This window comes from Sebastes umbrosus, chromosome 6 (assembly GCF_015220745.1).
Source record: "Sebastes umbrosus isolate fSebUmb1 chromosome 6, fSebUmb1.pri, whole genome shotgun sequence".
In the NCBI taxonomy this organism is placed as follows: Eukaryota; Metazoa; Chordata; class Actinopteri; order Perciformes; family Sebastidae; genus Sebastes; species Sebastes umbrosus.
This window is the reverse complement of record NC_051274.1, coordinates 27,771,543-27,797,577: the sequence shown is the minus strand read 5'-3', so window position 1 is coordinate 27,797,577 and position 26,035 is coordinate 27,771,543. Positions and strand designations below refer to the sequence as shown.

The following is a 26,035-nucleotide window of genomic DNA, read 5'->3' as shown; positions in this document are numbered from 1 at the left end:
AGTTTATGGTCTCAATCTCTAGTTTCATGTCTTCTTCAATTACAGCATGATGTTCATTTAGTAAATTATGGTCCCATTTAGAGTCAAATAGACCATAAAGCAGGGGATGCTTTAGTGTGGTTACCTTGTGATTGACAGGCCGCTACCACGGCATTGTAATTAGTTAATTACAATGTTAATTATAACCTTTTTCGTCACCTAAAAATGTGGTTGTACTTAGCTCCACCCTCTCGTGTCACTTCTGGTTGCAAAAAAACAAGATGGTGACAGCCAAAATGCTTCAAAACGGCAGTCCACAAACCAATGGGTGACGTCACAGTGACTACATCCACTTCTTATAGACAGTCTATGTTTTTTTAAAATGATTAAATCACAGTCATAAGTTTTGGAACAGTAAGCTGGTAAAGTAGTGAAACCGCTCACGTAATATTCAGCCTGTACAAAAATCTATTTTTGAAAACACTTTAATGTGTGTCCTCTTGTCTTTTGTCATTGCATGCCACCTCTCCTCCCCTTCCTTTCCTGCTCTCCTGTTGCAAATAATCCTGTCTGACTGCCCGCTGTCTCTCCTAGGAGCAGGACACGCTACTATGAGGCCTACATTAGGTATGTGCATGATGCTATTAGCGTCATTTCACAATATGCTGTTTTTGGTGGCGGCTGTGTCACAAAAACATGCTATGAAAGCTTCTTGCTTGCAAACAAAAAAAGACAATTTGTGTCGGTTTCAAAGCACGTGATAGTGAATGAGCACTGTGGGGGAAATGCAGCTTTGTGGCCGTTCAGTAAAACGGGTATTTCACAGTATTAATGTGTGTACTTTAAACCACTGAATCTGCATGAAACCTCGAACAAACTGCAACTGCAAATAACAAAAAAAAGCTGTAATTCCTACATATGTATAATTGTCAGATTTGCTCTAATCAGTGCATCTTTGACATTTCGATGTAAGGTCAGAAAGCGGCGGCGGCCTCTACCCCACCATTCGCCGAGAGGAGCCGGGGGGCGGGGACAGCGATGACGAGCGAGGCTCGGGGGAGTACTTCAGCGGGGAGGAGTTTCACGAAGACGACATCATGCTCACAAAGGACAGGTACTGCGACGGCAACAGCAGCTTTCAGCCCAACATGATGCGAGCAAAACCGGCTGATTGGGAAGAAGCCTCAGAACCAGTTCCCAACCACATAGCACAATAAATATTAATAATACTCTTCGATAAGGAAATGTGTATGAAGGGAGGTAACAATAAACAAAATAAAGCCTGCGGGCGTTAGTGAAGCTCAAACTCATGCACAGATTTCTGCCCTGATGCAGGTAACCTAGTGGAAAGGTGTTCTTTAATATTCACTCAAGCTGGTTTCTGAATGCTCAAAATCTCCCTCAATCGGAAAAGTTAAGTCATCAAAGAAGTCTCAAAAAGGGCTTAAAGATCAGAGTTTCTGGCTGAAATGCTAAAATGAGATCTGCACTAAGTCGAGGAAGGATCAGTGAGTCCTGAGCGTGCAATTCATCCCCTCTCTTAAGCCCCTAAAGAAAGGGCGTTGTCACACCCTGATTGGCCAAGAGGGGAAATGTACCAAGCTGCTCTCAGTTCTTCATTAGGAGTCATCAGTCCGCCACACCATGCTCAACAGGTGATCTGAATAACCTCCAATCAACTCAGGCAAAATGTGACATTGAGCTAAAATGAATAGTGAAAAGGGAAAAGACCAAAGAATGAAGGACTGTTACATATAATCCATTATAATACAGCGATGAGCACCACATGTGGACCGCTGCCGTGTGTGTATCTTGTTGATATGACTGATTTTATAACGTAAAAGTATTTTCTCTCTGAGTGGCAGGGAATTTATCTAGAAGGAGCACTTCATGTTCAAGGTGCATCAGTGACAACATGCTCACAAGTAACAACATGAACTCACCTGTTACCTGTTTACAACTTTTTCCACTCCAAATAATAGTATCCATTATATGAGAGTTTCATCTTTACTAGCTGTGACAGTGACACTGGTATTGTTTTCACCTTGTGGGTCTATGTGTGAGTCATCATGGCGAAATGTGATCCTGGAGACACACAGAAGAGGTTTTGAGTACTTTTCCAGGTGTTTATAGGTGTGTCTGTGGCAGTCATGAAACTTTACAGGTGTGTAATTAAGATCAAATGAAGGTCGTGTTGAAAGATGTGTATGGTCCGGGCAAGGGTACTGGATCACAACATGCTCTCTTGTTACTTTTTTTTTACAACACTGAAAGAATTCCTTGGGGCTGCATCACTTTACTAAAAAAAGCTTTTATCGGTTCGTTTCACAGGTTGTCCAACAAGGACCACCAGAATGCAGAGGGAGACATTGACCTCGAGGCTTCCGGGGGCGACCACCCGCCTGATGGTTTCTATGACGATGACCAACAGCCGATCTGCCAAGATGACAGACGGTCGCCCAGGAGGTGGCTTTTACCCTCACCTCAAGGTGATACGCAGCAGCACAACAACTGTAGTTTTTTATAATTAAAAATGAGCTTTTCTTGTGTTTCATCTAACTTTGTTCTTGAATGCTCGTCACAGTATTTATTTTTCTGTAAGGAACCAGAGTTGGAGTCCGGAGAGTGATGATTTTTGGTTCTTGTTTGTTCTCTCAGCCTCCAACAGACCAACGTTCAGTTTTGAGTGTCTTCGCAGTAGAAGTGGTCAGGAAGACCCTCCTCTCTCTCCGTCCTGCACAGCTCTTCCTCTACACCTGGTGCAGCAACAGGTATGAATATTGTGATGAATGAATATACAGTGTTGTTAACATGCAGTTGTTACAAAGACAGGAATAGCACTTGTAAGAGAGATGTTTCGTCTCTTCTCCCTGCCCCAAAATGTCGGCCTTTATTGACTCAACCTCAGGTGATGGCGGTGGCCGGTCTCGACACCAACAGAATTCACCGCCTGTCTCCTACGCGGTCGCTTCGCTCCTGGGTCACGCCTCCTGCCTCACCCATCAGCCGCGACTGCTCGCCCTCCTACACACCACTCATACAGGTCTGCTTCACTAACATAAACATGCTAATTTCTGTTCACTGGTTCAGTAAGATAAAATAAAAAAAAGGAAGAAAGACAGAAGAAACAGCAGAAATACAATTCAATCAATCAACCAATCTGATACCAGCGCTTTACTAAAGAAGCGTCTCGATCAAAGCCTTGTGACAAAACATGTAGTTTAAAAGTGCCTGCATGTGCGTGTGTGTACTCAGGTGGACTGGCGCAGCACCGGCAGCGTCGGCAGCCTCCCCGGAGCAGTGAAGAGGAGTCTGTGGTACACAGACGGCCAGGACGGTCCTCCCAGCCGCAGCCACTCTCCGTCACGTCTGCAGCTTCCTGCAGAGTGCTGCTCACACTTCCTGCAGAAGAGAGGCAGCGCCAACAGCGTGGTGGAGGCTGTGAGTAGAAAACATTAGCACCACAGACCACTTTGATAAGATTTCATTCACATGTCTGCGGAGTTAGGACGTAAAAATCACAGTAATTCTGTAATTTGTGTATTTCTTTGTGAATTAGAGTAGGGACGCAATGAATACTTTCATTATCAATAAGCTCATTGATTCAAGCTTTGATTGAAAGTAATGACCAATGCCCAGATGCAAACATCCACATTTTATTTTCACATTTCTCAGCTTAGATATGGAGCCAAAAAAAAACAAAGCACGAACTTCATGATGATGACCTCCGGGTCTGAGAAATGAAGCCAATGCAGAAGTGCCTTAAACTTGCATTCTTTCTAATAGCCAGCAGGGGGCGACTCCTCTGGTTGCAAAAAGAAGTCTGATTGTATAGAAGTCTATGAGAAAAGGAGCCTACTTCTCACTTGATTTATTACCTCAGTAAACATTGTAAACATGAGTTTATGGTCTCAATCGCTAGTTTCAAGTCTTCTTCAATACAGCATGATGTTCATTTAGTAAATTATGGTCCCATTTAGAGTCAAATAGACCATAAAGCAGGGGATGCTTTAGGGCGTGGCTACCTTGTGATTGACAGGTCGCTACCATGGCGTTGTCTGGTCTGAGAGTTGTCCGTGCTTTCGTCTTAGAACTTTAACCCTTTCACAGTGTGTTTTCACTTCATGAAAGTTATGTCTTATTCAGCGTTCGGTTATACTTAGCTCCACCCTCTCGAGTCACTTCTGGTTGCAAAAAAACAAGATAGCAATAAAATTCCGAACTTGAGGCTTCAAAACAGCAGTCCACAACCAATGGGTGACGTCACGGTGACTAAGTCCAATTCTTATATACAGTCTTTAAACCAGAGAGCAACAAGCTAATCTAGTTGAAACTGAGTTTCCTGTCACCCGATCATCAAAGTGACCACTAGAGCTCTATAGATTGTTTCAACTCTGCAGAAATGTCTACATTTTGGGCCCCCATGAGGACCCTTGGAGGTCCTTGGACCCCACTGTGAACACCACCTGTGTGCACAAACTGGCTCAAGCACACACACTTCAGATAGCCACAAATGTTCCTCATTCATTTCGGTGAATTTTGATGTGAATTTACTGATAAAATCATCTCTTGTTGTCCTCAGGTGTTGATCTCTGAGGGTCTGGGGAAATTCGCCAGGGACCCCAAGTTTGTGACGGCGACCACAAACGAAATCGCAGACGCCTGCGAGCTGACCATCGACGAGATGGAGAGCGCCGCCAGTAACCTGCTGAATGGAGGGAGCGTGGGCAACGGCAACACCGGGGGGACGGGGAGCGTCAGCCCGGACCCACACGCCACCGCGCATCTCCGAGACCGCAGTATCCGCGAATACTGCGACGAGGAGCCGTACGTGGCTCTGAGATGCGAGGAGGACCTGACGGACGAGATGATATGCATCACGTCGCTATAGCAGCGGCTCACACGGGACTATTTAGGTTTTTTCAATTGAATTTCTACAACTGTTCCACAGAGAGGGGATGTCTCAGTTTCAGGAGCGTCCTGCAATAGACAGAAACTGTAAAAACACGGATGGATTAAGAGAACAAAGTGCCTTGTTTTCTCTTTCTGTGGAGCGGAGGATGAGAGAAACAAATATGGAAGAGCTGAGATAAATTAAGCAAATATTGGAAAACCAGAAGGAACCAGTCTACTCGCCAGCCTGCCCTTCATTTAGAAGGAATTCAGAATACTCCCCAGAGGGTGTTTTCTATTTCCTTTACTGTTAACAGTGGTTTGATAACCTGCCAGCTTCGCAAAGCCAGCACACAGCTCGTGTACTTGCATCCATATTGAGTGAACTAGTGCGGGCCTGTCATTGTTCTGTGGTACTGTCCTACAATTGTGAGACTTTTTCAACAAGGCCATGAGTCACACACTGGTCACTTAATATGAGGTGCCAGTAAAACAGAAAATGTGTCACCGTTGCAAAACATATTGACGTCTGAGATGAGAGCTGGCTTTGCAAAGCTGCGTTTGTCCTGCTGCAAAAATGTCTTCGGCCATCCGATGATTCCACCATGTATTCAGTTGGAGTTTCACATCATGTGTATATATACAATGTGAGTGATTTTAAACCTTTTAGTGATCATGATAACAGATTATTATTTACATTACATTTTGGCCTTCGTGACTCAAATAAGATATGTGATGAAAAAACACATTTTTTGTGAATTTATTTCAGCTCATCTCAGCGCAGAGTGACGATCAGGCTGATCCGGGTTCAGGGTTAAACGTCGTTCGTCTCGGTACTTGACTTGAAAAAGGAAAATCACATATCACTGAAAAAAAAGACTTTGTCCTCAGGCATATCCTTCTGTCTCACGTGCACGCCTGATCATCCTTTACACCCTTTTACACCAACAATATACACTACATTTACACCCGTTTTACTACTTTAAACACCCTGAAAATGAGGGGAAGATTTAGGATGATAGTGTTTCCATGGTGATCCTTAACTTTAATCAAAGCCCCTTGAAGACTGCGAGGAGAGACCATCTCATTGTTACAAACTCACTCAGATTATGCAAAGATAATCAGACATGCCTGAGACTATTATAAGTTATGGAAATAAGACAATTCGCCTGCGTGTTTACACTGAAAACATGACTCATGACCTACAGTGTACTTCTGTATTACACATATAATGTCGGTTATGTATCGTATAAAATGTAAGTCTGTTATGTTAAACCGCTGCATGACACGTCAATTATTTAAATTACTCATCAAGACAAGATGACTCAGAGGTGATCCATTGCTGAAGCACAAAGTAATCACAACATTATAATCTGTTCTGGCATAATTCCTTTTAAAAGCGTTGCTTCCAGGCCATTTTACTTCTTGTGAAATCCACTGCTTGTTTCACGATGAGTCAGATTTGACTTTCTTAACAATCTATAAATTCAGTATATTTGGAGTGAAATGTTGCCTTTTATTTGTAGGATTTCTTTCTGTTCCAACAGCAGAGTGAGTGCACAAGATGTCCAAACCAGCTTTGAAGATAAAAACACTTAATAGAGACGCCACATTTCTCCCTTCTGCTGTTCTTCAGGTTTGCTCCGCCACTAACCGGTGTTTCTCTGTAATAATGTCATCAGGTCAACTTGGTCATGGCAATCTTGTTTTTTCCTCAAACTAAATACTGTTGTCAGGGCAACATGCTTGATCTGTGCAATCAAAGGGCTCCTTCACATATAAAACCAAAACGAGGGATCAGTCAGTGCATTTACACGCACATTAATAGTCACATTTTTATTCCAGATATGTAATTTTTTTTCCATTTTTAACTTGTTATTGAAAAGAGTACACTGTTTGTAGTGTACAATAATGACAAAAGGTTGATGGTTAATGCTCCTCTGGAATGCTCTATGTACTGTAAATGCACTCATTCCCTCTTCATATATAGATATATAAAAGATTTTAGTGGCCAATACAGCTGATATTATGCATTTTCTGACTGCATGTAAATTGTGTTTAACTAAGGATTGTTGACAAATATGAATTTATTATTACCTCTGTAATGTGTGTTGGGGAACATGCCAGGGAAACTGTGGTAAAGGCTGTATATGCACAAAATGATAAAAACAAAATTGTTTAAGTTTGTGAGGGGAACTTTCCACTCAGCACGCTGGTTGGGTTAATTATCTCTGAGGAGAGGCAGCTGAAAAGAACATCGGAAGAGAATCACACATTTACCTCTTTAACATCTCTTCATTTTGTGTAAATACAGCCAGAGGTTCTATTTTACTGTTTTGGATTCCTCTAACAATTTTTTAAAAAACATTTTGGAGTAATTAAGAGCACATCAAAAGCCATATTACACACATGCTGTTGACAGAAATGTTACGATTTGCAGCCTATCCCTCTGAAACACATTTCTGAACAGCCAATAAAAGAAGGTAGGGCTGCGGCGTCTTGTGATGGGAGAAACATGCTAATTACTAGATCAAACACAAAAATGAAACTTGAAACATGAATTAGTTATTCAGGGGTTTTTCACACCTCTAACCACACAAATAAAATCAGAAATGATTGGCCAACACTGCATAACTCTGGTTATACTGAGCCGATGCCCTGCAGCTCCCAACATGTCAGAGATTCAACACAACAACACCAGAATAATTAATCATCCGCTGCTTATTCACAGTGCGAGTATCCAAATGCATCAACATTTAGACTTTTATTAAAAGAAGCTTAGTGACAAAAACCAACGGACAGCTTTAACAGTGCAACTGACACCTTTATTTTTTGTACTGTTCCACTGCTTTACAGATGTCTATGAGATGATAATGTATACAATCTGTACAGTGTTTGTAAAAAGTTAAGTGAATATTTCTGCTTTCTACCCATTTGTTGTATGGAAATTAAAATATATATATATAGCTCTATCTACTTTGTAGCACAAGTACTATTACCTTATAGATTTTGTACCGATGGAAAACAAAAAACCCGTTTTGTACATTTCTTGACAATGAAGCTGCTGAGGATTTTTTGTAAGGATCACTGAATAAAGTCACGAGGTCAAGGTCAGGACGGTCTCTAGTGTTTGTTTACAATCAATACAAGGACAATTAAAAACATGCACAATATAAAGGCTCTACGAATTTTCACAATCAATTTCCCTTCATGATCCCCGTGTTATATTACTCTTTCATTAAGACACAAATGATTCAAACATTCAAGTACTATTGTACAACACTGCATATATAATGTAAACAATTATTGCCTAGAGTAGTGCAAAGCTTAGCAATTATAATTCATTCTAGCACTTGACTGCATTAGAGCTGATAATAAAAAACGTGTGAATTTAAGCAAGATTTTCAGTGAAGGCTGATTCTAAAATAACACACTAATGTGTATCCGTCCTGGCTGGACTTCACCAGTTACATACTGTATGTGTATATACAGTAAATCACATCAAAACATATTGATCTTACAGGCACAGATGGTATTATCTGATCAGTTATGAACAATCATCCTCCAAAGCTTTTTTGTAAACATCCACGATACATTCAGAAAATGTGTATTAACATAAGAGTGACATTGACGGCTTTTAAGTTTCTATACGGTTTTAGTGTATATTTCACATAAAGAGTATTTTAAATCAAGATCTACACAAGCTAGATACACTGAGCTATAATTTGCATGTATTGCTATTTAGATTAAGCAGCTAGCAGACTGTCCTGAACCAAAGAGCAACAACTAAAAGCTGTGAGCTGTAATACTTAGTAATGCAACTCAGATGTGCTGTGGCTTTTGCCCACTACCTGTTCCATATTAGCTTCATCTGATTGTTAATGCTTCTGCAGATCAAATCTTTCCACTGCTGCAGAGACGCCTGCTCCTCAAATGCACGTCTCTGTTAAAGAGGACCTATTATGCTTTTGTGCTTGTTCCCTTTCTTTTAGTGAGTTATATAGTTTTTTTTGTGCATGTAAAAATGTCTGTAAAGTTACAATGCCCACATGTGCAATAGATCGCTACGCTACCACTTGTAGCACAGTTGCTGCGGTCACAACAAAATGCCGATACGCGGATGTTCGCACAGAGCCTACGCATACGCTTGTAGATGAAATTTACGTCATACGGACACTCGCAGGACGCGAAAGGTATAACTTCGACTTTACTCTCCCCCACAGAAACACTGCTCCTGAACTGCCTTAAAAGCCTTGTTTGTAGTCCCGCCTTTTCTTCCGTAAGGTGGTGATGTCACCAAGTAACACATTTGCATAACCGCTAGTTTAAAAATAAAGCGTTTTTTGAACATTAAAGCATGTAAACATGTTCTAGCAGAAACCCAAAATACAAGTATGAACCAGAAAATGAGCACGATAGGTCCTCTTTAAATCAACAACTTAATGAACTTCAAGTCTCAACAGTGAGGGATGGCATACATAGGAATTTACAAAAGTATAGTTGTCATCCTAGCTAACTTTATTAGTCTCTACTGTGAAACACGACAAGAGGCTAAATTACTCAGTATTTTGTTAAACTGTTTTCAGGAAGAGGAATGTTTCATTGGTGATGACTGATCTGACAGACAAAACAAAAAGGTGCTGTTGAGGCTGTTTGGATAAACAGTCTGCATGAAACCCAAGTTGCTAATCAACAGACAGACAACAAGAGTGATGATCACTTATACAACACCTTGGCTGTTGACTTAATGCAGCTGTGAATCTGATGAAAAATATAATCTCTGGCTGGTAAGAAAACACAGGGTGATGAAAAGATAGTTTTCCCGTGAACACGGCCTTCTTTTACTCAGAACTTTGCCCATCTGTAACTGAAATGAAGTTCACTTTTTACAGTATACTCTATAAACTGTAGCTATTCTAGTGTTGTGATATTATGAGGAATTAATGGACACCCAGATTTTTATAAGGCTTACAATTCACTGTGGTCTTGTGTAAGCGAGGCCTTTGTAAGACAAATAGACCTCATACCCCCCCCCCCCCCCCCCCCCCCCCCCCCCCCCCCCCCCCCCCAAACGCACGCACGCACGCACGCACGCACGCACGCACGCACGCACGCACGCACGCACGCACGCACGCACGCACGCACGCACGCACGCACGCACGCACGCACGCACGCACGCACGCACGCACGCACGCACGCACGCACACACACACACACACACACACACACACACACACACACACACACACACACACACACACACACACACACACACACACACACACACACACACACACACACACACACACACACACACACACACACACACACACACACACACACACACACACACACACACACACACACACACACTGCATTGTTCATATTCAAGGAATTTTCCATTGCGTTTGCATCTTTCCCGGCAACCACGTCCTACCATCATGGAATGCCAGCTTCCCGTATAAATGTCTAAATCTATAAAAACTGTTCATCATAGTAGGTTTGAGGTTGCCAAATATGCAATTCAGAATGGAAAATAAGACCAAAATCATCACTGAAAAAATAAGAAAGCGACAGAGCCAATGTTTCTCTATCAGAGGACAGTCGGAACACCAAGTACAATACTGAAAAACTGAATTTCACATGTAAACTGCTAAAATCATTTGACACCATTACGGCCTTGAATTTAGATAGCATAAATTATCCTTCATAATTATTGTTAAGCTGTAACTACACATCTAACACTGATATGTCACCTTGTGTTAACAAGACAACACACACATTATTTAGGTACAGTGGCAAAATAATCAGCTCCTGATCAAACGCACAATAAGCTGTTGTTGCCTGATAATGGATTGTGTTGTGGACTGTTTACCCTTTTACTCGTTCTCTCTGTTCATCTCTGCGTGTCGAGTGTCGGCGGTCGGTACACGGGAACCCCCGGGTCGACGAGAGGAGGGCGACCTCTGATGATGTCAGCAGCCTTCTCCGCAATCATGATGGTCGGAGCGTTGAGGTTGCCGCTGACGACGCTGGGCATGATGGAGGCGTCGACAACGCGCAGCCCCTCCAGCCCCAGGACGCGCGTGTTCGAGTCGACGACCGCCATTGGGTCGGATGGCGAGCCCATCTTGCAGGTGCAGGACGGGTGGTAGGCGCTGTCGGCTTTACGCCGAACAAAAGCGTCGATGTCGGCGTCGGATTGGACCTGAGGACCAGGCTGGACTTCGGGACCACGGAACGGGTCGAAGGCCTTCTGGGTAAAAATCTCTCTGGAGAGTTTGACGCACTCCCTGAACTCCCACACATCAACATCTGAGAGGAGAGAGGAGACGAAAACTGGCTTTACTATCAGCAGTATGCCACTAAACCCAACTCCACGCTCCTACTCAAAAGCATTTACACATTGCTGAGACACACTTGAAGCTAATAGAAACTGTAACATTAAATAAATATTCATTGAGTACAAATCTTTCATAAGACAACGATCCTTCCAAAATGAAAGCTCAGCCTTCAGAAGGAAGCGGTCTCAAGGGTCTAGGCAGGTCTCATAGAACGTATGCTCTCTTGGGAAATAGTCTGAAGTTCTGAAAACCTTTGATGAATTTGGTAGTTGACAGTTCAGTGACTGAATCTTACCGGTGGAGAGATAGTTGGGCTGGAGAATCGGGTGATCCAAAGGGTTGGCGCTCTTCAGCTTCATCCAGCCGATACTGGTGCTTCTCATTGGTCCGACATGAACCTACAACACAAACAGAAACGCTCATCTCTGCGGTGTGTTTGGTATTCACTAGGGCTGTCAAATTGAACGCACTAATAACGCGTTAACGCAAATTCACATTAGAGTGAAGATAATGACATCATATATGAAACTAAAAAACCTAATGAATCCATTGGTGCCAACCATGTCATACTAGCTTGTCAGGAAGGAGGTTAAATAACGCTCCAAACTTACATTTTGGTGAGGAAAAACTGTCATGGCCATTTTACAAAGGGGTCCCTTGACCTCTGACCTCAAGATATGTGAATGAAAATAGGTTCTATGGGTACCCACGAGTCTCCCCTTTACAGACATGCCCACTTTATAATAATCACATGCAGTTTGGGGGCAAGTCATAGTCAAGTCAGCACACTGACACACTGACAGCTGTTGTTGCCAGTTGGGCTGCAGTTTTCCATGTTATGATTTGACATAATCATAACAGGAAAAAGATAGTATTCCTGGAAAACTCCAGAACACTTTCAAAGCAACTTGTTAATGTGTGTCACACAGGAGTCATTTCCTTGTGCCATAATTGCATTTGACATTCATAGTTCCTGCACAGACCCGCAAACCCGGCCATTCTTTAAATGCAAATACAGACGTAGGCAAAGTTGTTGGTAACGTTCCGTTAAAGAGAGAAAAACCCACAATGGTCACTGAAATAACTTGAAACTGACAAAAGTAATAATAAATAAAAATTCACTGAAAATTAACTAATGAAAATCAGATATTGTTTTTGAATTATGGTTCAGCAGAATCATTTAAAAAAACAAACTAATGAAACTGGCCTAGACAAAAATGATGGTAACATTAACTTAATATTTTGTTGCACAACCTTTTGAGGCAATCACTGCAATCAAGTGATTTCTGTAACTCTCAATGAGACTTCTGCACCTGTCGACAGGTATGTTGGCCCACTCCTCGTGAGCAAACTGCTCCAGCTGTCTCAGGTTTGAAGGGTGCCTTCTCCAGACTGCATGTTTCAGCTCCTTCCACAGATGTTCAATAGGATTTAGATCAGGGCTCATAGAAGGCCACTTCATAACAGTCCAATGTTTTGTTCTTAGCCATTCTTGGGTGTTTTTAGATGTGTTTTGGGTCATTATCCTGTTGGAGGACCCATGACCTGCAACTGAGACCAAGCTTTCTGACACTGGGCAGCACATTTCGCTCCAGAATGCCTTGATAGTCTTGAGATTTCATTGCACCCTGCACAGATTCAAGACACCCTGTGCCAGATGCAACAAAGCAGCCCCATAACATAACCGAGCCTCCTCCATGTTTCACATTAGGTACAGTGTTCTTTTCTTTGGATGCTTCATTTTTGCGTCTGTGAACATAGAGCTGATGTGACTTGCCAAAAAGCTCCAGTTTTGTCTCATCTGTCCAAAGGACATTCTCCCAGAAGCTTTGTGGCTTGTCAATATGCATTTTGGAAAATTCCAGTCTCGCTTTTTTATGATTTGGTGTCCTCCTCGGTTGTCTTCCATTAAGTCCACTTTGGCTCAAACAGTGACGGATGGTGCGATCTGACACTGATGTACCTTGACCTTGGAGTTCACCTCTAATCTCTTTGGAAGTTGTTCTGGGCTCTTTGGTTACCATTCGTATTATCCGTCTCTTCAATATGTCATCAATTTTCCCCTTGCGGCCACGTCCAGGGAGGTAGGCTACAGTCCCATGGACCTTAAACTTCTGAATAATATGTGCAGCTGTAGTCACAGGAACATCAAGCTGCTTGGAGATGGTCTTAAAGCCTTTACCTTTAACATGAAGGTCTATAATGTTCTTTCTGATCTCCTGAGACAACTCTCTCCTTAGCTTTCTGTGGTCCATGTTCAGTGTGGTACACACCATGATACCAAACAGCACAGTGACTATTTTTCACCCTTTAAATAGGCAGACTGACTGATTACAAGTTTGAAGATACCTGTGATGCTAATTACAGGACACACCTTAATTTAATATGTCCCTATGGTCACATTATTTTACATCTTTTCTAGGGGTACCATCATTTTTGTCCTGGCCAGTTTCATTAGTTTATTTTTTAAAATGATTCTGTTGAACCACAATTCAAAAACAATATCTGATTTTCATTAGTTCATTTTCAGTAAATTTTTATCTATTATTACTTTTGTCAGTTTCAAGTTATTTCAGTGACCATTGTGGGTTTTTCTCTCTTTAACGGAACGTTACCAACAACTTTGCCTACGTCTGTAACCCAAAGCCTTTTGTAGCACTTCATTAGAAGCCATATTTCAGGTTGTACATATCTCTTGAACTTGCTCCTGCACATGTACTTCTCCAGAAAAGAGGCTGTAAATAGTGTCACCACAACACCTCTCAGGAAATTTCTCCTGTAGGTTCATTAAATAGCTGAGGTTTTCCGTGGAATGGCACGTGTGACTCTATAAACACTCCTTTATGTCTTGTACATTACCTGAGGCACTTATCTAATCAGTCTGACTGTCAGACTGTGTGTCCAGGAGTGTCTACAACACTCACTGTTGACAGATAACCACCAAAACACACTCACACAGACACACAAATCCCTGTATAATACAAATACACCATAATCGTACATCCTGATAGCTGCCAAACGCACATACTCGTGTGAAGTCAATCTCAAACAACTTGTGTAATTAAACCTCAATCACATCCTCCACTTGCACAAAAAAACAGTCACCATTTCCTGAACACACACCTGATACGCCTCGATCTTGGAGGCGACTCGTCCGTGGTCGATGACCTGCGAGGGCAGGAAGTGAAACTGGATGTCGGGGTGTGCGACGTGTGGCCGACTGCGGATGAATCCTCCGCTCTCCAAGTGGGCTGTCGCTCCATAACCTAGGTGACAGTCATCATGGTGAGACGGTGGGACACGGTGTCATCAGACAGGCAGCGTATGAAGTATGACAGATACTTCATACGAACTCTCTGAGTGTTAATGGTGTAAGATCTGGCCAGAATTTTAGTTTAAAACGGAATCAACAGAATGTGACGAGGTTACAGTGTTGACGTTATGTCAAAGACGTCTATGTATTCTGTTGCCGAGATATCCACTGAAATGAGCATGCTAACCAGCTAGCCCCGGCTCGTCCTGTCTTGTAATGCCACTTGTACCTCGAGTCACTGTAGCATCCAGACTGCCCTCAGTCAAACATGAGAGGATGAAGAGGAAGAGCTGCCCGAGGGCTTGTCAATCACATTGAAGGTACACGGTCCGTGTACAATTTGAGATTTTGTTTACTGGGTCATCCAAAATGGCAGAAATGAGAAACATTACCGCCACCAGGAGATCACTTGGAGCCTTCAGTTAGTGGTTAGCTGCAGCAACTAGCATTGATAATATCTGGTATGATTATACTTGGTTTTAGTATTTGAAACTACAGTCTTTTATTACCTTTTATGAATTTAAAGAACTAGTCTCACGCTCAACATGTGAATATAAGCACGTTCATACATGCGTGTATGTACATTGTGATTTTGGTATGTTGTGTGATGCAGTGGCATGGAGCCCAAGACAAATTTCCTTGCAGGACAACAAAGTATCTTATCTTATCTTATTCAGATCGCAAACCCCAGCACCGGGAGTCACAACGGACTGGGTCTAACACGTGTACAGGCTGCAACAGAACGTTTACTGATCCGGCGGGGATTCTGAGCAGTCCCCTGGGATCAGATCCCCGGTGCTGAGGTTTGCACTGACTGAATTTGTGTTACCACAGCTCCGCTCACTGAATGTCCCCCCCCCCCCCCCCCCGCGTCTCCTCCCACTGAAGTAGTCTTCTGGCGGCCAGGAGGACAAAACGAAAATACGAGTCATTGTCTCACTTTGGATTTAATCCGAACAAACTATCAAAACGTGCAGGGCCCGTACAGCCCCCGGTTAGCGGCACAGTAAACAAAATAGTATTTCTTTGGAGCATGAGGCTACACCTTACACATTGCACCTTTAACGCTTGTACTGGCACTGTGTTGAGATATTTCAATCTCTGTTTTGTCTTGTCTGTTGGTGTCTTTGATGAGTTGCCAGATGTGTAATAAATACATCACATCATTTGTTATTGTGTCAACGTTTGCCCGGACTTGACTTGAGAATGTTTGATCACCATTGTGAGGTTACCGCACCCAGTTTGGCAGCATTTCCTGCCATATTCACGTGTATCTAGCTCACTCACCAACCCACAATTTGTATTCTGTACCAGTAAACGTCACATTCCATCACATGATTTGTGAGTACTGACTAAGAAAGATCTTTAAAAGATCCCTCTCCACCCCGTATCATGACGGTGTATTACAACATGCCTGTCACACACACACACACACACACACACACACACACAAACATAACACAAAACATCTGAGTTACATTTAACATGCATAACATAACATAACATAACATTAATTATCTAATTAGACTGTGGAAAACCATGCTGTGAATATTTGCATGTTAATGAGGAAAAATAGTTTTCTTCAAACTCCATTAACACTATGTTTTAATATATTAACCCATACCTATCCATATGATATTTCCTGTATCAATACTAGGAATTGAAGTTCAGTGATATAAATCCACAGAAATTCACTCTTTTTGTAGAACATTTGGGGGAGAATGTGTGTGTTCCCACATGCATGTGTGTGTGTGTGCCTTTGGTTACCAGTGAACATGGTGAGCCACTCCAGGCCTATCTTGACCATGTGGAAAGGTTTCTGGGCCTTGTACAGGGTGATGGGCTGAGTGCACTGCTGCTGGATGTACAGCTCCAAATGATCCTGCAAGTTACTGCCAACACCTGAGAAACAACAGAGACAATGAATACCAGTTATTATAACACAACCCAGTCTCACTCCCAACGCTCCCACAAAGTATGTGACGAACAGGGCTTCAACTAACTCCAATGTAAACCCACCCGTGGCAAGTGATGTAATATTCATAGCGTGCAAGTCTGTTCAGGCTTGGCAGGAGGAGTGAGTGAGTCCCGTGAGTCGTTTAGTATCGTCAGTCCCGTGAGTCATTTAGTATCGTCAGTGCCGTGAGTCGTTTAGTATCGTCAGTGCCGTGAGTCGTTTAGTATCATCAGTCCCGTGAGTCGTTTAGTATCATCAGTCCCGTGAGTCGTTTAGTATCGTCAGTCCCGTGAGTCACTGGTCAGTGAAGTAAACGTCAACCACGATCGTTTCCTAACCTAAACTAAGTGGTTGTGTTGCCTAAACCTAAGTTTCTGTGAAAACAAAAGTTTATTTTGAAAGGACACCATGTATATAACGAGCGTATATTGACACGCCGTCCCTGGTCCGTCGAAAAGTAACGCAAGAGGGGTACCCCGTGCGTCGGTCTCCGATGCCGAAGGGGCCTGAACAATCGGCGGTATTTGATGAACTGCGAGTGAGAGTGTGTTGTATAACACAATGACCTTAAGGCCTGTTTGTAAGCAAATGAGGCTTTTTAAATACTTACATGGTTGGAAAAAAAAATCATCTTTAAGTGCACAAAATGTACCTGGTAAATGCTGAACAACAGGGATGCCGAGTTGTTTCAGGTCATCAGCGTTTCCCACCCCAGACAGCATGAGAAGCTGAGGGGAGTTGATGGCTCCTCCGCTTAATATCACCTCTTTATCTGCAAACGCCTGAAGAGAGACCAGAGAAGCTAATGAGTGAATCACTAAACAAGAGTCTACATCCATGCTAGATATAAATGCTAAAGTCAGCATGCTAACATGCTCACAATGACAATTATAACATGGAAATATCAACGTCATGGTGGTGCAAGAGGAAGATTTAGGGGGTCAAGTCATTAGAATATCGTCTGGGAACCATGAAGTTCTGAATAACGAATGTTGATTTTCACCGTGCAAATTCTGACCTGCTAGCAGCGCTGGATGAAAAAGGTCATCCTCTGTGCAACATCGACATACAGTATGTGCCAAAATTCATGACAATCCATTCAAAAATTGTCAAGATTCCAAAAAAACTAAAATCAACATCATGGTGCTCGAGGAAAAGTCAGGAGGATTCATCCTCTGTACAAAACTTTGAGCCAATCCATCTTTCAGTCTAAACCAAAATGATGGACCAACAGACCAACATTGCATCCTTAAGTACAATAAGAGTAGTAATTGATAAGTTAATTAAACGGATTGGTTGAGAAGATCATCTAAATTTTGTGTTACTATTTTCTTTTATTTTTATTTATTCATTTATTTGACAGGGACAATACATGTAGACATTGTTACACTTAATTAAAGTGCAACTGATGCAATGTATACAGGCCTTCTAGCCGTAGCTAATTTGCCTCTGGTTAGGCTTTTAAGAAAAAAAGATACATAATACCACATCACACATAAAATCCCAAAATACAACATCGTACATTACAATCAACTGATTGTTAACACATTTAAATAAATATGATAAAAGAAAACTTGTTAAAACTATCAAAACTGAGCAGCTTATACTTTTTCAGAATTTCAGATTTCTGTATTAATTTGACCGTTCACAACCTATTTTTTTCTTTTTCCCATCTTTTAAAATGATTGAACTTCTATCCATCTTACCCTTTTCTTTTGTCCTTTCTGTGTGTATTCCACGCCAACTGCACGGTTGCCATCAAACAGGATCTTGGTGGTCAGGCAGCGCACCTCCGTCTTCAGGTTGGGTCGACCCAGGACAGGCCTCAGGTAGGCACTGGCTGTGCTCCACCTCTTTCCTGGACACATTTGGGCAGTGAGATGTACACAATATGAAAGGGTGGGTTCATAAGAGATGTATAAATACTGCATTGTAGTTACAAGTGTTTTCAGTGGTTACTGTTTATAGTAGTTTGATTTTCCTTTAACCTTTATAGATGGTCATGTCCATCCAGCCCAAGCCTTCTTGTTGGTGTCCGTTCATGTCATCAGTGAAGGGGTACCCTGCCTGCTGCCCCGCCTCAATAAAAGCTTTGTGAAGGGGATGGTTGGTCTTCCCTCTGGACACGTGAAGAGGTCCGCTGCCTCCCCGGTACCTACAGAAACACACATTTAATGTGTCACAGAAGATGAGAGCAGTTACACCACATTAGAGATGCGCGGATCGGCTCTAATGTCTTCCGAATCCGCGTGTCAGCATAAATCATCCACCCGCCACCCACCTAAATCAATTATTTTCTCTGATTTAGAGACCCGCATGCGCATGGACATTTCACTCCCCCTCTACCAGTCCCTGTAGGCTATGTTGCTAAAAACTGTAGTTATAAACTTGAAAGAGGAAACCGAAATATACTTTTAGCTTCTGAAATAATCGATGAAGTTATGCTGCTGTTCCTCGTGGATAAAAATGCGCACGACGTCTCTCTTGATGGGGACGAACAGTGGACAGCAGCTCTGCAATGTCCTCATTAATGGTGTATTATTTTACACACCAATCAGGTATTAATCAGAATGTTAATTTTTATTAATTCATTTGATTTTAATTAATTAATTTGTATGATATAACTGCAATTCGCACATCACTACACCGCTTACCAAACACCCTTCTCACTCTGTTTCAGTTGTGAGTGGTGATGGTAGACGAGAGGTTGGGATGGCCACATGTTTGCACAGTGGGGGTAGGGGAATTTTGTTAGTTTGTCAGTTCTTGAAAACTCTTTCATGTATTTCTCCACGTCCCCACTTTTTGAATACAGTGGTTTTCTTTGTCCGCGATTCAGTTAGTGAGAACCAGTGTTTAGTGTTGTATGATGTAACTGTGTCTGTCTATTCATCCACGGTTTCACAAGACTCACTAAAAGGGCTCCAAAAGGTGCAGAGGAAGCCTGTTTCAATTGCATCATTTGAACAATTTTAACAGTCATGGTTTGTGGTTTGTCTATCATTGCATCATCAGATCTTCCAAGGGGTGCCGGATTTTTTCAGAATGAGCTTTTAATTGGGAGGATATCTAGTTTTGGATGACGTACTACTGTTTTTCCCTGTGATGAGTGGACCTTGAACCCTCTAGGGGGGTGTTCTCATTGGAGACTTCACCAAGGCTAAAGTAACCTCATGCCAGATGGATAAAGCCCTTACATTTACAATTTATTGTGGCTGTCAAGGTTAATGCAATAATAACGCGTTAATGCAAATTTGTTTTAACGCCACTTAATTTGTTTAACGCATTAACGCAAGTTGTGAGTTTTAAGTTGTAGCGGGCTCAGTTTTAAAGCTAAAGTGAGGATACTGGTTTAGGAGGATACTGGATACAGATTTTGGCGAGGAAAAACTGGCATGGCCATTTTCAAAGGAGCCCTTTGACCTCTGACCTCAAGATATGTGAATGAATATGGGTTCTGTGGGTACCCACGAGTCTCCCCTTCACAGACATGCCTTCATGACTTCATGATAATCACATGCAGTTTTGGGGCAAGTCACAGTCAAGTCAGCACACTGGCACAGTGACAGCTGTTGTTGCCTGTTGGGCATATGTTGTATGCTAAATGCAGTACCTGTGAGGGTTTTCTGGACAATATTTGTCATTGTTTTGTGTTGTTAATTGATTTCCAATGATAAATATATACGTACATTTGCATAAAGCAGCATAATTGCCCACCCCACATGTTGATAAGAGTATAAATACTTGACAGATCTCCCTTTAAGGTACATTTTGATCAAAACATGTGATTAATTTGCGATTAATCACAATTAACTATGGACAATCATGCGATGAACATCGATTGACAGCCCTACTATTTTTTAAATTAAAAATGTGAAGTGTTTTGCACCTCCACAACTCCTGAATACCGACAACAATCAGGCTTGACCTCATGTTGAGTGTGTGTTTGTCTTGCTGCTAAGTATTAACACAAACAAATGGACATGATTCAGTGACTCAGTACTCAGTGGAAGCATTATGTCTATCTAACACTGCAGGATAAGCTTCCGGTGGTTGCATGTCATGATAATTCCAGCTGATAAATTACACTACATAAATCTAATTTCTGTTTCTATTTCCGTCCGTCTTTCTCTATAACACAGAGGACACATGCATCACTTCCGCCTGTCATATCTACTTCCAATAATGTCATTTGTTTCCAGACCGCACAAGTCTTTATCATTCTATTTTTAACATGTGCTGAAATTAGATTGGTGACTCACTGCATTTAACCTTTGATGTTCCGTTGGCCAGGTTCTGTGTGATAAGATCTTCACTGTGCCACTGCACATTTACCTCACATGACACGCACTCAGGATGCATTTTGAAGCCTGGGGGAACTGAAGCACTAGCAGTGCCAGAGTTAGGGTTTTCTTCAAATTCAGTCCATGCATATTAAAATGATTTGAACACAAGTCAAAAGGTACCCCAGGAGCCTTCAGATAAAAAAAAAAAAAATCACAGATATTCTTGTTGGGTACCTGTTTTCTCCCAGCTCATGACACTGAGCTTTCCTAAAGTAAGGCAGACAGTGTTCGTAATCCCAGCCCTCGGCCCCCTCCCTCTGCCAGCGGTTGTAGTCTTCAGCGTGTCCGCGGATGTACACCATGGCGTTGAGTGAAGAGGACCCGCCCCAGACACGGCCCCTCGGCCAGTACATAACCCGGTTGTCCATGTGGGCCTGAGGTAAAGTGTGGTAGTACCAGTTATACCTGAGGGAAATGAAAAGAAACACAGCATGGCATCAAAAAGGAACCGATATCTGTTTGCTTACCGGTTCTGGACAACAACAGTTTAATATGTTATTATATTGAGACTGATATCAAAATGCGGGACTAATAAGTTGCACCAATGTGATACATGGATGATTCATTTGTTAAATTTAGTTTTTTGTTTAATTTATTGTGGTTTTAATAGATATTTAGCATTTCTAGAAACTTCAGTAATAATCATTTTTCTTCTGTAGTGACAGAGCGTGTTTCCCTCTTTCATGTTTCATGTAACTGCATTACAGCATTTTACAGTGGAGTTTTTGAGGACTGACCTGTTGATAAAAAAAATTCACATCAAGTCAAAATGTTTGCACAAATGTCTACATTTGTGTTTGTACACACTGTGGAATAATGGAAAATAAAATAGGGTTTATACATCAGCACCAAAACATTTAGTGTGAAAATATTTAATTGAACTACTGTACTTGTCATCGCAGAGGTTGTAGGTCAGCGCTGCTGGCATGTGGATCTTCCATGACAGTCGTGAGTTGCCAAGCAACATGTCTTTAGGCCCAGCCTCCAGCTGCAGCACAGACTCATGGGCATCCTCACTGAGACGGTTGGCAAGAACGCAGCCCGCGGACCCTGCCCCGACAACGATATAACTGTAGGACGGTGTTTTCTGATTGGCTGTAGGTGATGGTGAAGCGCTCCAGTGAGCAGCTGTGGCACTAAAGCATCTGTACTGGTTGGAGGAAGAGCGGGAAAAGGACTGGCCCATGTTTCTGTCCTTCGGGACAGATTGTGACAAACAGGACAACAGGCACCTGCCGTCCCTCATAATTCTCCCTCGAGTCGCTGTCACAACTCGCCGGGCTCCAGTTTGGCCTGACGTGGCCAAAGACAACATCCTGGTTCTGGGAGGGTTTTCTTCATTCACTGTAAATCACAAAAACACACATTACAGGCTGCACTTGAGGGGACACGCTGGAACTGGAACTAAAACTAGTAGGGATTCAACCAGGCTTGGAAATTAGCACCAGCCACCAGCCAATAGCTGGTAAAATATGCCAGTGGCTGCAAGATATCCTTGACTCACCAGCCAAATAAAACAATGCTAATCTATTGAGTGGCTGGTCAAATTTTGAATCCACCAGCCACAGTGGCAGGTAGACAAAAAAGTTAATTTCCAACACTTGCTGCGACCGACAATTATTTTGAAAGTCAATTAATCTGTTGATTATGTTCTTTATTAATCAATTAGTTGTTTGGTGAAAAATGTCAATCAGTGTTTCCGAAAGCCCAAGAAGACGTCCTCAAATGTCTTGTTTTGTCTACAACTCAAAGATATTCAGTTTACTGTCATAGAGGCGTAAAGAAACCAGGAAATATTCAATTTTAAGAAGCTGGAAGCTGGACTTTTTTTCTTTAAAAAATTACTAAAACTGATTAACCGATTATCAAAATAGTTGCCGATTAATTCAATAGTTGACAACTAATCGTTGCAGCTCTACAAACTAGTAGTGTAGTATGTTGAATGAAATTTACATGTCCAAAAGTAGCACTCATTTGTGTACTGTCCTGCTAAGTATGCAAATTGTGGCTTGCAGAGAAGCTTTTGGTTGACATTTATTTATTAGGCTGCCTAGGCTCATTCACTGCTGTTGAGCAGAGAGGTTTATGTTTCTTTCTCCCCTAACTTCTAATTGATCACGTATCAAATGCTTTCATTTTTATGTGGGCAAATAGTGTTATGTGTCTCAACCAGTAGGAATCAGCTGCAGTCTCACTGTGGTTTTAGCCTGACATGACCCAAGATCATAGTCAGGTTAAAAGGAAATGTGATAATTGTGTGCAGAGGAGCAACAGGGAAGTTGTTGTGTAAATGATTTACAGAACAAAGGCTGCAATAAACTGTCTGGTCTTGTAAATATTTTATTTATGGATCATATCAGTCCAGTTCTGAAGTCTCTACACTGGCTCCCTGTCTCTCAGAGAATTGATTTCAAAATACTCCTGCTGGTATACAAAGCACTAAATGGTTTAGGGCCAAAATACATTTCTGAACTTCTGCTGTGTTATGAACCATCCAGACCTCTCAGGTTCATCTGGATCAGGTCTGCTAAGTGTCCCCAGAGTCAAAACTAAACATGCAGAAGCAGCGTTCAGTTTTTTCTTTTAGCTTGTTTTTATTTTCTAATATTTAATGTTTTTATAACTGTTTTAATTATGTCTTAATTTTCTTTTGCACTTCGTCGCAATGTTCTTGAATGTTTATGTAAAGCACTTTGAATTGCCCTGTTGCTGAAATGTGCCTACAAATAAAGATGCCTTGCCTTATTATGGGGTTTCTTCCGCAGTGCGTTTTACTTCATATAGAAAGTGTAGTGTTCTAGAATATGATGATGACTGAATTGTACTCTGATTTTTTAAAATTGATTATATGTATATGTGTTTTTGTATGTGTATATACTGTGTGTGCATGTATGTATGAATATATGTATACAGTATATATATGTAAATATAAATAGTTTTTATTTTATTTTATTGTTTTACATTTTTTTTTTTTTTTTTACTTGAGTATATTCTTTTTACTTATTTATCTATTTTTTTGTATATAATATGTTTTTCCTGTATCTATACTGGCTTATTTTATATTAATATTAGGTTTGTTAAGTTTCTTTGGATACTGAAAATGTTATTATTGGGGACGTTTGTGAATGTTTGTTCTGTTGTTTCAAAATATAGAAAAAAAACCAAATGAATATAATATTGAAAAGAAAAAAAAATGTAAAATAACATATTTCTGGTATTTTTTTTGCAGAGAGTGGAGTGCCATAAATTTGATGGTAAGTTATTTATTATTCGGTCTCTGACCTCTAATGTTAATAATATCATGTTGGTTTTTAAGCAACTATGGGGTTTGATCCAAAACAGTGTTTGTTGGCCAATGCAGGGATCTCATAGTCTCTTATCAGCTTATTTTGTACTGTTTGATTTATTTTTATTCTCCAAAGCTTTCAGCTTGGTCTTTTGCAAGATAATTTAACATTTTTCCCAGATCATGAAGCAAGAAGTGGTTTTGAAAAAGTTTTGTTAAGTTTCTTTGTACCGACAATGTTATTAATGGGGACGTTTGTGACTGTTTGTTCTGTTGTTTCAAAATGAACAAAAAAAACAATAAATATAATTTTGAAAAAAAAATTAAAAATAACATATTTCTGGTATTGTTTGATTTATTTTTATTCTCCAAAGCTTTGTCTTTTGCATGAAAATTGAACATTTAGCCCAGAACATGAAGCAAGATGACATAAGTGGAAACACCTCTAAATATAATCCACCAGATTAAGAAATAAAGACTAATAAATATAAAGAGAGTTGATAAGAAATTAAATGAAATTTATATTGTATATGCAGGCCAGGGGGTAAACAACAGGAGAGGAGAGGACAGGACAGGAGAGGAAAGGACAGGACAGGAGAGGAAAGGACAGGAGAGGAGAGGACAGGACAGGAGAGGAAAGGACAGGAGAGGAGAGGACAGAACAGGAGAGGAAAGGACAGGACAGGAGAGGAGAGGAGAGGAGAGGACAGGACAGGACAGGAGAGGAAAGGACAGGAGAGGAGAGGAGAGGACAGGACAGGAGAGGAAAGGAAAGGACAGGAGAGGAGAGGAGAGGACAGGACAGGAGAGGAAAGGACAGGAGAGGAGAGGACAGGACAGGACAGGAGAGGAAAGGACAGGAGAGGAGAGGAGAGGACAGGACAGGAGAGGAAAGGACAGGACAGGAGAGGAAAGGACAGGAGAGGAGAGGAGAGGAAAGGACAGGAGAGGAAAGGACAGGACAGGAGAGGAAAGGACAGGATAGGAGAGGAGAGGACAGGACAGGACAGGAAAGGACAGGACAGGAGAGGAAAGGACAGGATAGGAGAGGAGAGGACAGGAGACGGATATCTAGGTCAGGACTGCCATGGCAATAAAACACCCACTCACCAGCAGTTTTAGTGACAGGCTGAAGTCAGTAAACAGCCTGACATGTCGGTAATAACTACTAAAAAAACCGAGACAAGTGGGAAACAGCAAGACGTCTCCATGTTTAACTTGTGTTTCAAGTCAAACGTTAGTCTGAAAGGACAATGTCGCAACCGTTACTTTATCATTAACAGCCTGTCTGTCTGCTGCAGGAGGACCTATAGCTATTTTTAGGACTCATAAAACATGTTTGAAATGCTCCAAACAGTCTAAAAGTAGCGTAAAGTGTATTTAAAGTCTGTATAGAGGAGTTAGGCTGACGTTGACAGCGTCGTTGAGACTTCTGTCGCGGACTAAACGGTTACTTTTCGGGACTTAACGGTTCTAACGGTTGTAACGGTTTGTTTACTGTTTATGTCGTCTACAGTTCACAGCAGGAGCAGAAATCACTGAATAAGTAACGATAACTTTATAAAATTACATTTAATTTAAACCCGAGGTGGTTTAATGCCTGAAAAGTGAATTAAGTGGTAGAAAAATAGACCTTACCTTTCTTTTTTTTAAACTGGAGAGCCAGCTAAATCCAAAGCCCAGAAATATGTTCGTGTGTCAACAAGGTAACCCCCAAATTGCGAAAACGTGTGAAACTCTCGCGAGGCTGACTGTGGGACTAATAAAGGAATATTTTATTTTATCTTAATCTTAATCTGGTGGACTATATTTAGAGGTATTTCCAATTATTTCATCTTGCTTCATGGTCTGGGGTAAATGTTCAATTTCCATGCAAAAGACAAAGCTGAAAGCTTTGGAGAATAAAAATAAATCAAA

General features: G+C 41.5%; 2 protein-coding genes across 2 annotated transcripts in view; one reads left to right on the top strand and one right to left on the bottom strand.

Moving 5' to 3' along the window:
- cacna1db (calcium channel, voltage-dependent, L type, alpha 1D subunit, b) overlaps positions 1-8,239 on the top strand; it is a 114,464-nt gene extending 106,225 nt beyond the window's left edge. Inside the window, 7 exon segments of the mRNA XM_037774181.1 lie at positions 574-606; positions 953-1,093; positions 2,311-2,468; positions 2,638-2,750; positions 2,888-3,022; positions 3,235-3,420; positions 4,562-8,239. Coding sequence (XP_037630109.1) covers positions 574-606; positions 953-1,093; positions 2,311-2,468; positions 2,638-2,750; positions 2,888-3,022; positions 3,235-3,420; positions 4,562-4,870 — 1,075 coding nt within the window. The 3' untranslated portion in view covers positions 4,871-8,239.
- Positions 8,240-10,219: 1,980 nt separating this feature from the next.
- Positions 10,220-25,853, bottom strand: chdh (choline dehydrogenase). The gene is made up of 10 exons (XM_037774182.1): positions 25,757-25,853; positions 21,723-22,176; positions 21,007-21,237; positions 18,475-18,641; positions 18,193-18,344; positions 17,139-17,268; positions 16,297-16,431; positions 14,340-14,482; positions 11,512-11,614; positions 10,220-11,187 (listed from the first exon to the last, which is right to left on the bottom strand). The coding sequence occupies exons 2-10, from the start codon at positions 22,145-22,147 to the stop codon at positions 10,769-10,771; spliced, it is 1,905 nt and encodes a 634-aa protein (XP_037630110.1). The 5' UTR covers positions 22,148-22,176; positions 25,757-25,853; the 3' UTR covers positions 10,220-10,768.
- Positions 25,854-26,035: the final 182 nt, after the last annotated feature.

Excerpts from the sequence above, each read along its gene's own strand:
- chdh (XM_037774182.1), bottom strand. The coding sequence starts at position 22,147 with ATGTTGTCTTTGGCCACGTCAGGCCAAACTGGAGCCCGGCGAGTTGTG. Across the intron at positions 18,345-18,474 it reads GGACATGACCATCTATAAAG|GAAAGAGGTGGAGCACAGCC; the intron begins GTTAAAGGAAAA and ends AAATGTGTCCAG. Across the intron at positions 11,615-14,339 it reads CCAAGATCGAGGCGTATCAG|GTTCATGTCGGACCAATGAG; the intron begins GTGTGTGTTCAG and ends TTTGTGTTGTAG.